This window comes from Cydia strobilella, chromosome 2, assembly GCF_947568885.1.
Source record: "Cydia strobilella chromosome 2, ilCydStro3.1, whole genome shotgun sequence".
NCBI classification, from domain to species: domain Eukaryota; kingdom Metazoa; phylum Arthropoda; class Insecta; order Lepidoptera; family Tortricidae; genus Cydia; species Cydia strobilella.
In genome coordinates this window covers 6245936-6261791 of record NC_086042.1, presented here as the reverse complement: position 1 = coordinate 6261791, position 15856 = coordinate 6245936, and the positions used below count along the sequence as shown (strand labels likewise).

Sequence of the window (15856 nt, the reverse complement as noted above, 5' to 3'; positions counted from 1 at the left end):
GTGCGATGTTTAGACTTAAGAATAAAAAAGCTCTTTAGGCTGTACCTGTGATCCCATCACGATAAAATTTGTTATAACTAGTTGTGTTTATGACGTTTAATTTGTTATAACTAGTTGTGCTTATGACGTTTAATTTGTTATAACTAGTTATGTTTATGACGTTTAATTTGTTATAACTAGTTGTGTTTATGACGTTAAATTTGTTATAACTAGTAGTGTTTATGACGTTCTTTTTTACAACGTAGTAGTATTCGTCTAGACGGGCAAAGAGCTCAAAAAGTACACATACTTATTACTAGGTACTACTTTCCTCACGAAATTCACCAAAGAGAGAAATTATAGATATAATTTGAGATCTTCGTCCATGTAGAAATAATCTCCTTTTACGTAACAAGTTTTATTAAATGTCTAAAAATTTCACTATAATTTATTTAAAAAAAGTTTAAGTGCATAGTCTTAGTTTCTATAAAGAGAAGCAAATTCCACGTCATAAAAATACATAACTGAAAACATGAAACGAATTGCTTGGATTGGTTTTCTGATCGAGTTCGTATTTATCTGGTTCTATTCCTTTAAAATTTCTTCGTAGTTTTACATGTATGTAAAATAATAATCATTGGTGCAATAAAAAATATTTACTTACTTACTTTGATCATTTTAAGGTAGTGGATTGTATTCGACTTTTCAGACAGTCTCAAACTGGAAAAATTTCAGAAAAAAAGGCAGTCAAATAACCTAGAAAGGTTAGATTTCTTCAAGTATACAAGTAGAAAGTATAGATTATAATAATAAACTAATTAAATTATGAATGTTTAGTATACCTAATTACTGAAAATTGATGCGCGCGTACCTTATACAATGAAAGTAATTTTTGTTTGCATGTTTATAATTTATGCAAAATGAATATGCACGTTTAATCGTTTACATATGTTTTATAGCTTAAGTTGTATTGTTAATGTTTACAAGTTGGTGCTATTGTGATTATATTGCTGATGCTTTTGTTCTTTTGGAATGTTAAAATTAAACAAATGATAATTATGAGAATTTTTATTTTTGAGTTGCAACACTACGGGGTAGGTTTTTCCAAAACCCAAAATAACGTTGTACCTATTTAAAAAAATCAGTATAAGAAAAGCAAAAACGCCTTGTCTGATTTTCTTCAAAAGAGTGGTGTTACCACATTATACCTAAGTCTAAGTTATACACCACTCAAATCTTAGAAAAACATCTTCTAAAAAACAATGCGTGATGTAGTTCTGTATTTTTTGTATGTTCTTTGAAGTCCTTGCAGGAATGTGAAACTATGTTTTGCAAGCAAAAAAAGTTGTGCTCCCTGCGTAATTTGCGAAAAACTGCAAGAATTTCGAACTTATTTCAGTTTTTGCAATTTTATTATAAAACTATGGGTTTTTGGTCAAAACTTGTAACGTTGACAGTACATAAAATTTTAATCAATTTAAGCCTATTTATAACTAAATAGTTCTAGAGATATGAGGCTTTAAAAAAGGGTATTTTTTTCTTTATAGTGCATTTTTTTGTTTTGCCTATATTTTAAGACAAATATCGACGCAACCGCTCATGCTATGAAATATATTGCAATGAATAAAAATGCAGCAAATTTATTTACTTTCATTTAAGTTCTCTTGTTATCATAAAAAAATGAAATTGCTATAATGGGGAAGGGAACTAATGTATTGTTTAAGGCAGTGTCAAAATCCCTACAAAAGCAGTACCATCGTCGAGAGCGCAATCTACGATTAGCTTTTACCGGCCGTCCCCGATAGCAGCAGAGCGCTGTTAGAGATCAATCATTTTAAAATGCACTGCACTCTTCAGCACATCATTCATTCAGTAAAGAAATCAAGATGCAATCTGTAGTTTTGCTTGTTTTTCGGCCCCACTTTTTGGTCGTAGCCATTAATTGTAGTCCACGGTGCCAATTCTGATTTAACAATTTGTTATGGTTTTGATACGTCCTTGACGATAGTTCACGCTGATTGGCGCGGTGCTGGCGAACCGCACTGGAATTACTAGAAGTCGTGTCATTAGATATCTAGCTCGCGCTTATTGGTGCTCTTGAGAGTACTGTGAGTTGTGTCAACACAAGATCACGACAAGATCAAAACTGTAACTTCTTCTTCTTCCCGGCTGTATATGTCCCATATCATTTGGGGTCAGCCCTACTTGTACGTTTACGCCACAATGTACGGTTTTGTGTTGTCTCCGTATCTACCTCCACCAATTTCAGGTCCTTTTTAATGGTCTGACTCCATGTCGCGGGGGGTCGGCCTGAACCTCTTTTTCCCTCCTGAATGGTCATTACTTTTCTCGTCATGTGGTCTTCATTTCTTTTCATGACGAAATGAAGACCACATGACGAGAAAAGTAATGACCATTCAGATGACCAAGATCAAAACTGTAACAAATTGATTAATCAGAATCAGCCTCCATTGCCCACTCTGTAACCTGTATTAGAGGCAGCCCGCCGTATATAGTAGAATTTTAAACAATAAACATAATTAGAATGAGCATTAAGTATTAGAAATAAAATTTGCAAAATATTATATTATATTTGCACTCATATCGCGGAGAAAAATTGTCAAGAAAAAAAAAAAGCAGATCGATCGGCGCAAAGGAATAAAATTTTACCCCTTTTTCTACAAACATAATTGGTTTATATACCAGACTAGAAGTTGCTAAAGATTTAAAAAAAACGGCTTACAAAAACGCATACTTCCAAGTAGCATATTTTATATTGAGCGGTATTATTACCTACTAGTGGTTGTGATATAAGGTCGAGTCGTCAAAAGGACATGGTAAAACCGTAATCATTACGAGAACGCATAGATATAAGTATAGTCAAAGTGACGTTTCATAAAAAATAGGCAAGATAATGTTAACTTTTAAATTTTTAATAATTTTTTGAGCAAGGAAATTGGGGCATGAAACGCTGCATTTGACTGCTGCATGGAGCTAATATCGTCAGCTATAGTCTTTTCTGCTCTATTTGGTTTCCGAACAAGTTTAGCGAGATAACATAATTATGTAATTTCTAATGACTATTCTGTCAACTCTCGGTCATGTGAGTGACAAAAATGCAGAAATTGCATAGATTACGCGCGACGCGTTGGAAAGTGCCACTTTCCATCGTAACCGGTCGCCCAAAGGACGCACACATGTCTACTGTTGAGGATGTATTTGAAACATTTGTGACGTAAGCTTGTAGCCTAGTCGAAATTAGTGCGTAAATCCATAACGACCGTGTTAGATAGCCACCTAAGTAGCTAAGTAGGCCTTTATTTGAAAGAAACTTAGTTAGAAATTAGGAGAAGGTTTACCCTAACTATTATGAAATTATGATTAAGTTCCACTACATTTTACCATATTTCACATTCGAGTTTGTGTAATTTTTTTATGCAATTAAGTAGAAAAATGCTATACAGGGGGAACTTAGCCATTGGACAAACCCTGAAATCCCACGTAGGGTAACTTCTCAGGAATGGTCTAACGTTATTATTTTTTTAATTAGAACAAAAGATATAAAAAAAAATTACCAACAAAAATTAATTCCAATGAGCGACAACAAAAAGAAATACTGTATTAATCATTGGCAGTCTTTTTGACAATTTGTTTGAAAATGTGCGGCAATGATGACATTTGTCAAAAGTCAGAATCTTATTAATGTCATAAATAAAAAAGATAATTAATAAGGTCGAAGAAGGTTTCATACTATTTATTACCTCAGGATACAGGCTACATGATACAGGCTGCTCCAAAGTACAAAATCGTAATTTGTTAATTTCTTCATAACCGCTACACCGGTTGTTATTATACTTTGATACTAATTATACTGATTCTAAATACCCTAATGTATATGTTTCAGCTTAGTGCAGTTTGTATTTCATAAAAAAAATAAGTTTTCTGGTCATTGTATATAACAATTTTCATAATAGTTTTCCTTGAGTATTTACCCAATATGTATCCTAGATAAGTACATTATAGAAAATATGAAGTCCAAAATTATAGGTTCAATATCATCCAATCATTGGGTTGGCTTCATAATAAATAACATGATACTGATTGTTTATTTATCTCGCAAAGACAAAAATTAGTGGGGCTGTTTACACTGCCGTACCCAAATCGCGTTGGATGCGCCGCTCAGTGTCCGTCCACGGGCGACAGCGCCAAGTTCAAGAACAGAGGCGCCCGCAAAACGCGAATATTTTATTTCAAATTTGAATTTTTCTTTTTATTTCAATTCTTTTGTTTCAAGTGCCAGCATGTGGAAGTATATTTTCCTTTTAGTGTGTGCCGCCGCTTTCACTTATTCTGAGGTAAAGATGTTTTGAATTTATGTTAATTTATGGATGTTTTTGTCTGTTTCTGGGTTCTTTTTGTTTGGCTTAACCTCCTAAGGCTCAATGTTCTACCTATAGTACCTCTTCAGTTCGATGAAATTTGAATCCTATTCAATTGGAACAGTCGCTTTTGCTATGTTTCGTTAAATTTTCCAACAACGCAAAATCAACTCTATTTCTTACACTATAGGTTCAAATTTTAGTGAAAAATTTTAGATTTTTCATTTGTATGGCCTTGAGTAAAAACTGATTTAACTTTCGATCATCCAAAAACCACAATAACGCAGTGTATTTTTAAGTATTCGCAAAAATATAACATTGAGCAACAAAAAGAAAAGATGATTATAATAAGTAGCTTGTAAAATTATAAAAAAAAACATCACACCAACGGGAGCACAACTCAGCTGTAAAACATTAAGTTCTATGTTTGTATATTTATCATTCAAAATCATTCACTTGGAAGTCCATCCTACCAGCCAGCGTGAGAAATCAAATAAAAATGTATATGTACAGTCGAAGGCAAAAATATCGATACAGACAAATGGCTCAAAAATATGTGAACACGACTTTAAGGTGTAAGAGCATACACATATTTTTGAAACTTTGGGAATGTATATCTATTTATGCCCTTGACTGTAGGTACATTAAATTACTTTGCCACTTTATTTACTATCTGTTTTTGTAAGAACAAAGAGAGCGTTACTGAGCTGGTGTGGTGAAAAATAACATAATATATGATCGAGTTTGCTTTGGATAGTTGATAAATAGAGCTAATAATAATCATTAACTTTAATCAACTATTGAACACAGAATGAAGTGTCGCGCGATGCTCGAGGAGTGTTCACGAGGAACTTCTTTGGCGGAGTGTGGGGCAACCGTCCACCCCTCATGGAGATCAACCAACCTAGAGCCATCTGCACTTGCAGTAAGTTTACTATTTATGTTACAAGTGTAGCGTGTAACTCTTACTGTCACTACTTCACGTCGATGCTGAACCAGCAAAGAATCATCTGTACCTACAGTAAATAAGTATTTTTAAGGTTGAGGGGTCTTCACGAAGAATTTTGAAGGTAAATATGTAGTGCAGCCGTCCGTCACTCATAAAGGTCAACCAAGCTTAGTACCTATACTTGTAGTAAGTCTTCATCATATTAACACAGTATTCTTGTAGCCGTAATTTGGATGTTTTGATTAGTGGGGATTGCTTTTTGTGATGGTGCTCATAGAAGTTCCGTCTTCGTAGTTACTTAATGTATAACTAAAAATAAAATTAAAAATAGTCGAACAAAGGTGTAGTGAGGGATTCAGACAGGTGAAGGGTTAACTCTTAGCGATATACTTTTTCCTCGTGCCTACCTACTTTTTAAGTAAGTTTATATTCAGCTGAAGGTGTTGCTGATGTCTTTCAAACGCTCAATGTGTAGATTGTAGAGTATGTAGACCTAATTGAAAATATGTTTCAAACATTATGTTGTTCAGTTTAATTGTTCTTACTTCAGAATGTGGAGAACGGAATGAGGCAGGCCGCATCGTGGGCGGCAGGGAAGCTGGCGAGTTTCCCTGGATGGCCAAGCTCACGTACATCAAGAGGTTCTACTGCGGGGGCATGCTCATCAATGACCGTTACGTGCTCACCGCTGCTCATTGCGTTAAGGGGTAAGTTGTTTCTTTCTGTAATCGTAAGGGGTAAGCTGAGATCGCGTGTTCTATAATCTGTAGGATATACAACGTCTAGATGCTAAATTCACTTAAACGTTGTATTTATTTAGACTCGTTTCCCGTCACCGTTTTAAGTAAATAAAGAGCTTTTTAAAATGATCTTCAGGGTTCTTTATGAGTATTCGAAAGGGAAATATCTTTCAAATATTAGTGTAACCAGCAACGGGAAATGTATTTTGTTCTGTATTGAAGTGCTTGAGTAATTTAGCACGAAACAGTTGGAGATTGTAAATAATTTAATTTCATTAACAAGCGGCGGCTCGTCTGCTCGTTTGCTGACTATCACATAAAAAAAAACATTACATAAAAAGCTTGCCAATAATTCCTTTTTTTGCTTCGCCTTCGCATGAAATGAAAACCTTTCTCATTTAAAGTTACCCATTCACACTTGTGTACATACGTACACGCTTAATATTCAATTACCTACACTACCTATAGACGTGTTGCTAAGTGTTAATGCATCTCTAAGAGGCACTGAGTGTTTAAAGACGTGTGTGCCTCCCCGGTTTGCATTGCCACTCAGTTACGAGATATTGCCACCATCTATCTGCTAGCTACTTAACAAGCCATTTTACACATCTTATGTAACTGCATGTGACAAAGCAACTTGCGTTAGGACTCCTCTATGATACGCTCAGGAATAGCGTGTAATAAGTACCTTTTTACAAGCTTTATATTAAAATAAATAAATTAACTTGCAATGTACCTATGTAAGTATAGTTATTTACGATACAAGTGCGGAAAAGAGGAAATTCGAAACGAGTGGCGATAAATTAAAACACGACCGCAGGGAGTGTTTTAAATCGACACGAGTTGCGAATTACCTATTCGCACGTGTATCGTACAACGTTTTACAGTACATATGGCCCTTTAAACTTTCGACATATGCACGAAAAGTGCTCTTTTACGCACTAGTGCGAGAAAGTAGCACCATATGTACTGTAAAATATTTGTACGGGTCAAATCTTGCAAGTTTAATTTGACCCACTTCCCAGTTTCCGATAAAGCTGAAAATTTGCATAGGTACATATGTAAGTTGGGTGACAATGCAATATTATGGTATCATCGAGCTGATCTGATGATGGAGAGAGGAGGTGGCCATAGGAACTCTGTGATAAAACAACACAACCTAATTGTGTTTGGGGTTTTTAGAAATGTCTCGACGAGTATTACCTAGTTGCCCGTGGAAAGAAAAGTAGAGTCAGAGATAAGAGCTTGTACCAAAAATAATTTTTTGCCCAAATTTTATTTATCTACCAAATGATCTCGAAATGTTTGGACGAGTTTCACTCCCCAGGCAACTGACAACAATTTTATCTTAATTTTAAATGTCATATCCGTAAGTACGTTTTAAGCTGATTAAGTAACTTCAATTTTTTTACTTTTCACCTTTTTTTAGTAATATTTTATAGTAACTTTTCGCGGGAACGGGAACGGAAATTATGTGTCGGATTAAAGTAGATTGCGTAGACGCAGTCAGCAGCAGAAGTTGCTAAGCAGTCCAGGTGTTCAAAGTTATCTTGACGCGTCTTTATTGTTAAGAGAATAAGAGCGTGTCAAGGTAATTTTAAACACCTTAACCTTGAACCTACCTACCCACATATAAATACCTATTACATCTTGATTTGGAAACAAATAGGAACACTTTCTTAGGCATTGAAATCATTTTGGAAAATTTCGCTTCTGAAGTAGGAATCTTAATGATTTTGGTAATTAAATACGTTTGTGATTTTTATAAAATGTGTGATATATTGGATATAGAGTTGTTAATATACCTAACAAAAGTAATCACAATCCTTTTGTATCTTAGGTACCTATACCTAATTAAGATAATGCGAATCATCATTAAAACTAAATTAGAATACGACTCAAAATTAATTACGGAATCCACACTACCGAAAACTTCATGTGGGTTAACGAGACATTAACGACTGGCTCGAAACGTATTTATAAAGATCTATACATATATGCTAAGTGGTCAGAGGTATTTGAATTTAAAAAACCGGTCAAGAAAGACTACCAGAAATATACAAAACGTAATTGTGTACAGCGCCATCTATCGGCAAATTGGCTAACTAATTTGCGCGACCTGTGTGTATGTTGATTTTTCAAGGATACTTAATTCTTTATCATGTGAACAGATTTCAACAAGTTTTATTTTATTTGAAAGAAGGTATTTTTAGTGTAATCTCATAGACAATTCAAGTATAACAAACGCCCGCAAATAGGCTTAAATTAAAAATTAAATTAGAAAATGATTTTTGATAATTAATAAAAAGTTTTTAACGCATTTAAAATGGTTTGATTATATTTTTCCTGTAATATTTATGATAATGTTATTATTATGTAAAAATTAAAATAAAAATCTTTAGTAAACTTTGGAGATAAAGGGGGGGGGGGGGGGAATGGTATTTTTTCCATTTTCCTTTATAAGTCAATTTTTTTTTCACTATGAAAAACAAATAAAAAAATGTTTTGTAATGTTCAATTCGAGCTCATTCAAACGATATTCCCTCGACCTAGTAACTAGACTAACATTTTGCCCCCTCTTTATATTGGACATTTTTCATAATTAATAAAAAAAAAATAAAAAGATTACACTTCCAATGTGTTAAGGTTAGCGCTGGTCATAACTATCCTAAATTTCAAATCGATAGCGTCAGTAGTTCTCGAGATATTTAGCAATGTGGCAGACAGACAGACAGACAGGCAGACGTAGACGGACAGAGTCGCACCATAAGGGTTCCTTTTGTTCCTTTTTGGTACGGAACTCTAAAAATACATTTACATTTAAGAAGTATACTTAGTATAATAATATACAGCGTCAGCTATTGGAAAATTGGATAACTAATTTGCGGGACCGGTGTGAATCGATTTCAACAATTTTGAATTCTTTATAAAAAACTGTTTTAATTGTTATCTCAGAGAAATTTCAAATTTATAAACACTCGGAAAGGTGGCAAAATCGCAAATTCAATTTTTTGATAATCAAAAAAAAGTTTTCAAGATAGAGGCGTGATTATATTTTTCCTGTAATATTTACGATAATGTTAATGTTATGTAAAAATTTCATGATTTTTACATTGGTAATCTTCGGAAATAAGGGGGGGGGGGGATATTATTTTACATTTTCCTTCATACATTTTTTTTTATTATAAAATATTTTTTTTTTGTAATGTACAATTTGAGCTCTTTCAAACGATAAGCTTGGCCCCCACTTGACCTAGTAACTAGACTTTGCAATTTTGCCCCCTCTTCATATGGGGCATTTTTCATATTTAATAAAAAAATAAAGAGAAAAATAACACTTTCAATGTGTCTGGGTTAGCATTGTTCATGACTATTCCGAATTTTTGACTTTGACTTTGACTTTGACTTCCGGCGCTTACTTTTCTATGACATGACAGGTGATCACGTGATGCTTTCCATAGAAAACGAAGCGCCGGAAGCTCCGGCCCGCGGACACGGCTCGGTCTAACGTGAGTCATCCTTAAGGGTTCCTTTTGTACCTTGTTGGTACGGAATCCTAAAAAAGTTATGAATAATACTTAGGTACCTATTGATTCACGTTCTGAATAAATCAACTACTCTGTTGTATTTTGATATTTATGTAGTAAAATTATGTATGTATCAAATCAGTATATTAAACTCACGTAGATCGTCGCAAAACTACTTTGTAAGTAGGTACTTATTTTTTGAAAAAGTAGGTAGGTACCTAAACGATTAATTGTATGGCAATGTGCATGGCGTGCTACACGATTGCCCAAAAAAGGGAGTGTAATATTTTCAAATTTCATGTTTGTTGTATACTAGTGACATGAATTATAATTTGTGTATATAATCTTATGGACTGCGTATCTAAAGTCCGATAACCCGAGGACGAAACGAGTCCACGTGTCCACGATAAATTGGTCGTATCCAAATTTGTAAATTCCTCTAAGTTCCTATAGCTCAGGACATTCACCTTAAACCGGCCAAGCGTCAGCGGCAACGGTTCAACATACCCGAAATGTGGTCGAATATGTATTGTTGACACTAAATTTGGCAATAATATATTCTGCCCTATACGTTATTAGTGTCTCCTAAAATAAGATTTTATACAGTCATCATTCATTCATTCATTTATTCCTTTATAAAACATAGTTTTACATGTCAAACACAGTATTTCATATTTACAACTATTTATATCTAAGTTACATAACATAACACATCAGTCTCTAAAAATAAACATTTTAAAAAGAAAAACGAACTTGGGGGTAAATCATGAAACAACTAATGTACAATTAATTAATGTTTCGGCAAACGTACTATTTTGTGAATATAACGTCAATGACAATAAGTGGTTGACACGGCCCCAATAGTCTTCTACAGGCTACGAGTCAACTATTGAAAAAATAAACACAAATTCTAGAACTTTGGTCTTCTCTTTTCTAATAGCGAACCAAATGAGTCTGCAAAACAAAACGCACCAGTTTGTCGGTTCGGTGTTGGACGTAACCTACCTTGAGCTTACCTTGGGACTTACGGCCTGATTCGAACTTTAAGATACGTCAAAATTTGTGCTAAAGGTACGATATGGATAGGATATGTCAGTGTCAAAAATGACGTTTTTTGACGACATATCTTTAGCAATTTTTTGACGTTTCTTAAAGTTCGAATCAGGCCGTTTAGTCAATTTGTGTAACAATGTCCTTATATGTATATATTTTTTTTTTTTTTTGCTAGCCTAATTTAGTGTCCCACTGCTGGGCAAAGGCCTCCCCTCGTTTCCTCCACTCGACCCTGTCGTTTGTAGTGTCCCGCCAATTCGGATAAAAAGCGTCTAAGTCGTCCCGCCATCTCCTTTTCGGCCAGCCTGCACCCCGGCCAGCACCATCTATGGTGTTCCGTGGGTCCCACTCGGTAACCATTTTGGCCCACCTTTCAGGGTGCATGCGGCAGACATGCCCAGCCCAGTCCCACTTAAGCTTAGCGGTCTGGACACCTACATCTACAACTCGAGTTCTGGAGCGCAGTTCCGTGTTTCTGATTCTATCAGTTCTGCGAACACCTAGTATACTGCGCTCCATCGCTCGCTGGCAAACCTTGAGTTTGGACTTTAACGCCTCAGTTAATGACCATGTTTGAGCACCGTAGGTTAGGATAGGCAGGATACACATGTCGATGAGTTTGCGCTTGAGACACAGGGGAAGGTCGCCCTTCAATAGCGCCTTCATGGACCAGAAGCTCTTCCAGGCGTTGTCAATACGTCTATTGACCTCTATGGTTTGCCTGTTTTCGAAGGAGGCTATCTGGCCCAAGTAAATGTACTCATCAACATACTGTATATCCTGCCCATCTACCGTGACCCTGTGTTTTGCTCCATTGGTCATCAACTGAGTTTTCGCTCTGTTCATTGTAAGTCCAACCTCAAGGCTCGCTGTGCTGAGATCTTGTAGCATGTGTTGTAGTTGAGATGCCGTGTGGGAGAAAAGGACGATGTCGTCGGCAAAACGCAGGTTAGTTAACCGTTTATTACCGACGACAATGCCCAATCCTTCCCACGAGCCCGCCAGCTTTTTGAATATCTCCTCTAGGCAACTGGTGAACAGTTTAGGAGACAGCGGGTCGCCCTGTTTAACGCCTTTCTCTATTTTAAATATAGGACCAGGTGCGTGTAATTTAATGTTGGCTGTGCTGTTATTATAAATTGTTCCAACGAGTCCAATATGTATATTTATTTATATTTATTTATTTATATAACTATATAATTAATATGCAATCGTTCTAAATATCAGCCGACAGTCATGTCTTTCGCCAAAAACAACACAAATATTTCAGATTTTTTATTTAATAATTTATTTTGGTAGTTTGCACCAACATGCGAGTACAAGCGAGATGCATAGAAAGTAAATTACGTTCTCGATGGCGTTTATGTCAGTGCCAAACTGATGGTAGCCATACTGTAGATCGTACACTAGCTTTAAAAAAGGGAGAAGTGTCCAAGTGCATCGTAAAAACGTGTAAATAACGATGACATACGTACACTCGTACAGTAAGTGAAAGCGTAGGTAAATAATGAGACATTATAGTATTCATGTTCGAAATGCTGTTTACTTTCGCTGAACAGCCGAAACCTTCCTAGTTAGCGCCTGGGAAAAATTTATTTAATTCAGAATACCATTGTTGGTCCACCCTAAATTCTATAAAAGTTAATTGAAATGGATATAAAAGGGACACTTTTCCCTTTGTATATTAAGTAAAGTAGATTTATATCATCTGGCCGCGGAGCTCCAGCATGCCAGGCGCGCGCTCCAGGCAAACGAGCTCAGGATACCGCGGGTCAACCAGAGGTCCCACATTAAGATCCCCACAGTCGAGCGCAGGCCTGCCATTCTGCCTTTTGTCAGGGGGGTCACGGACAGGATCAGCCACATCTTGAAGCGTGCTTCTATAAAAACATATTTCAAGCCAATGAAGAAGATGTCACAATTCCTGAGGCCTGTAAAATGCAATACCCCTCTACAGACTGCAGGAGTGTACAGGCTGGACTGTGAGTGTGGCCTATCATATGTCGGGCAGACGAAACGGAGCATTTCCACTCGGGTGAAGGAACACATAGCTGATGTCAAGCACCGTCGACCTAGGTCTGCTGTCTGTGAGCATGTCATGGATAAAGCCAATCACTCAATCAAGTTTGATAAGCCTCTGGTTCTTGCCAAGGAGAAGCGTTACATACCCAGAATGCTGCGCGAGGCCATTGAGATTAAGAAATATCCAAACTTTAATAGGGAAGATGGCTTTTCTCTACCACCAGCTTGGGATCCTGTAGTCCACCTGATAAAGGAGCAAGCGAGACATAGACTGTGAGACCGTAGTGTTGGATGATGCTGGACATTCTGATGTTTTGAAAAGATGTGTCCCGCCGAGTTTGTTGCCGGTCCCATATTGGGATACCCTCCTACAATTTAGGAGGGAATTAAATCTTCTCGGGTCCGTGGTGTAGGGTTGGAGCCGGCATAGTTTATTTTTTATCGCGTATATATATATATCTATACTTGAAAAATAATTATAGTGTATAACTAGCCTTAAGAACCGATTTTGCATGTACAACCAGCCTTAAAGTTTGTAGTCTATGATTGTTCATTATTTTAGTATGTGGGTATTTTTGCATTTTGTAATTTTTCCTCAGTCACCCGTTGACCACGAACGCTGTAAAGAGTTCGAAACGTCGGGATGTATTATAAATTCAATATACGCGATATAATCCGTTTTCATAGTTTTATTTCATGAGTAACTATCGCGGTAACCGAAGACAATATTAGATTTATATCGTTATATTGGCGAATTTAACTCGTAGTGCCAATTGAGTCCCAGACCTGTCTATTAATCAGACGGGCATTAATAAAAAAAATCGTACATTGAGACAACATTCGATACCGCTGCAATGTGTAGGCCCGAAAACCTAGAACACGAACTTTTTAACTTTTTTTAAAGGAGCTAATTATACCGTGAATTCTAATTTCAGCTTCATGTGGTTCATGATAAAGGTGACATTTGGTGAGCACGACCGCTGCAACGCCACGACGCGGCCTGAGACCCGCTTCGTGCTGCGAGCCATCGTGAACAAGTTCAGCCTCACTAACTTCGACAACGATATCGCCCTACTGCGGCTTAACGAGCGCGTGCCTCTGTCGGAGGCCATCAAGCCTATCTGCTTGCCTACTAACGATAGTAAGTGACAATAGACAAATTTACTCTGGCTGATATTGTGATATTTTCGGATTACTTGTAGAAACTCGGAAAAATATTTATAAAATCACTAAACTTAATGGTATCAAGACGCCAAGGGTTAAGACACACTTTAAGACTTTAAGACCAAATTAGACCTCATTAGGTGTCGATAGGACTTGCTTGCTATAATAACAAATAACAAAGACGTGTATATATACTTTTTGCAAATTTGCCGTGTCAGATTTTGAGTGTAACTAAGCTATGTACCAAGGTTTAGCCTTCCTAAAATGAGATTGCACCTTGTTTTTGAAAACTACTTACTAGATACCTATTACGCCTACCTACTATGCCTAGGAGCATGTCGCATATCCTAGTTCAAATCATCTTCGTCATTTGTGACTTAATGCATTATTCGTTTTTCGTTATTCGTTCATTAAAAACACCAAGTAACTAACTGTCAAGTAAATCATTTATAGTTATATGTATTTTTGTGAACAGAGGAGCTCTACGTCGGAGTGAAGGCCGTCGCCACAGGCTGGGGTACCCTAACGGAGGAAGGCAAGGTGTCGTGTACCCTGCAGGAGGTGGAGTTACCCGTGATAAGCAACCAGGACTGCCGCAAGACCAAGTACACGGCGTCTATGATCACTGACAATATGCTGTGTGCCGGGTACCCGGCTACAGGACAGAAGGATTCTTGCCAGGTTAATATTTAAACTTTTGTAATAATTATTTTCCTTATACTCATTTTTAAACTAGATTTGACCAAAAATACGTATCAAATCACATTTTAACAAGATAAAGCCACTACAAGAAGTGCTTACGAGTAGGTAGGTATCTTATTTATTAGTAGTACGTAGTAAGTGTTTAATTTACATATTATTTTATTTTCTCAGAATTGAGAAGTGTTCCAATGTACCTAAATTAAAAACATAGGTATATAATTAATATTGTGGTAGGTTATTTGCGTTTTTCCTCAACCCGTACTTAAATTAGGAAACATTTAAGTTTATCAAAAGGCCGATATAAACTATATCAAAACACGTAAATCCAGTTTTAAAGTACATTACAGATACTCGCTGTTTGGATGTGATTAAAAAGAAAGTTTTAGGTATTAAAAGCACTTTCGCGCATTTTTCAGGGTGACAGCGGTGGACCACTTATCACGGAGAAGACGACCGCGTCGCAAGAGAAACGCTACGAGTTGATTGGTAAATATTTATATATCAGTCTCCTTTTGACAATTATATAGTTGCCTACCTAATGGCTGATGCTACTTATTATTATGGTCGACGTCAAAGATTACGCGCAATATGACATTGGAGTGGAGATGTACCTACGGAGATTTGACGTCGACTTAAGGGTGTTTTTTTAATGGGGTACACTGAGCAGAGCTATTTAGTTACATTTAGGGAGTGTAACCGGTAGATATTTAATATGAGAAATACCGGAAATACCGGTTGTACCGGTTACGGTTTGCATTCCCTATAGTTACATTTGTCTAAAAAACAGGGTATTTTCTTGTCACTTAGAAAATTGCGCCCTTGGAGCATGTGCCTCCACCCTTATTAGGTTAGGTAGTTACAAATTCTATGTTGCATTAAATAAACCTGTCTTAGAAAAAAATGCCTTAGAAAAAAATCTTGCAACACAGAATCTGATTGATTTCCAGGTGTGGTGTCATGGGGCAACGGTTGCGCGCGCCCGGGTTACCCGGGCGTATACACGCGTGTCACCAACTATCTTGGATGGATCCGCGAAAACACGAAGGACGCGTGCTACTGCTCCGATTAGTACATTAACCCAATACCTAACACGCGGGCCACGAAAAATACATCGAGCGAATTTACCTGACACTGGTAGCATCATTCGACATATATTTAAAAAAATAAAAGTATGTGCGGCGCCGTCAGTCGTGTAAAATTCATTAGGAGTATTTTATTCATGCCCGATTCATGAGTAGGTCATCCGTGCAAAGAAAACCAGGGGCCCGTTTTTGGAACAATAGAAAACATGCCATATAAAAATCTGTTCTAGGAATAAGGCCTAGTAGTGCCGTTACGCTA

The 15856-nt window shown here is 36.6% G+C and overlaps 1 protein-coding gene across 1 annotated transcript in view; it reads left to right on the top strand.

Moving 5' to 3' along the window:
• LOC134749389 (transmembrane protease serine 9-like) overlaps positions 1 to 15622 on the top strand; it is a 41192-nt gene extending 25570 nt beyond the window's left edge. The window contains exons 9-15 of the mRNA XM_063684312.1: positions 4113 to 4334; positions 5169 to 5283; positions 5858 to 6014; positions 13585 to 13790; positions 14289 to 14494; positions 14932 to 15001; positions 15463 to 15622. Coding sequence (XP_063540382.1) covers positions 4113 to 4334; positions 5169 to 5283; positions 5858 to 6014; positions 13585 to 13790; positions 14289 to 14494; positions 14932 to 15001; positions 15463 to 15584 — 1098 coding nt within the window. The 3' untranslated portion in view covers positions 15585 to 15622. The remainder of the gene's footprint in view (positions 1 to 4112; positions 4335 to 5168; positions 5284 to 5857; positions 6015 to 13584; positions 13791 to 14288; positions 14495 to 14931; positions 15002 to 15462) is intronic.
• The last annotated feature ends 234 nt before the right edge of the window (positions 15623 to 15856 follow it).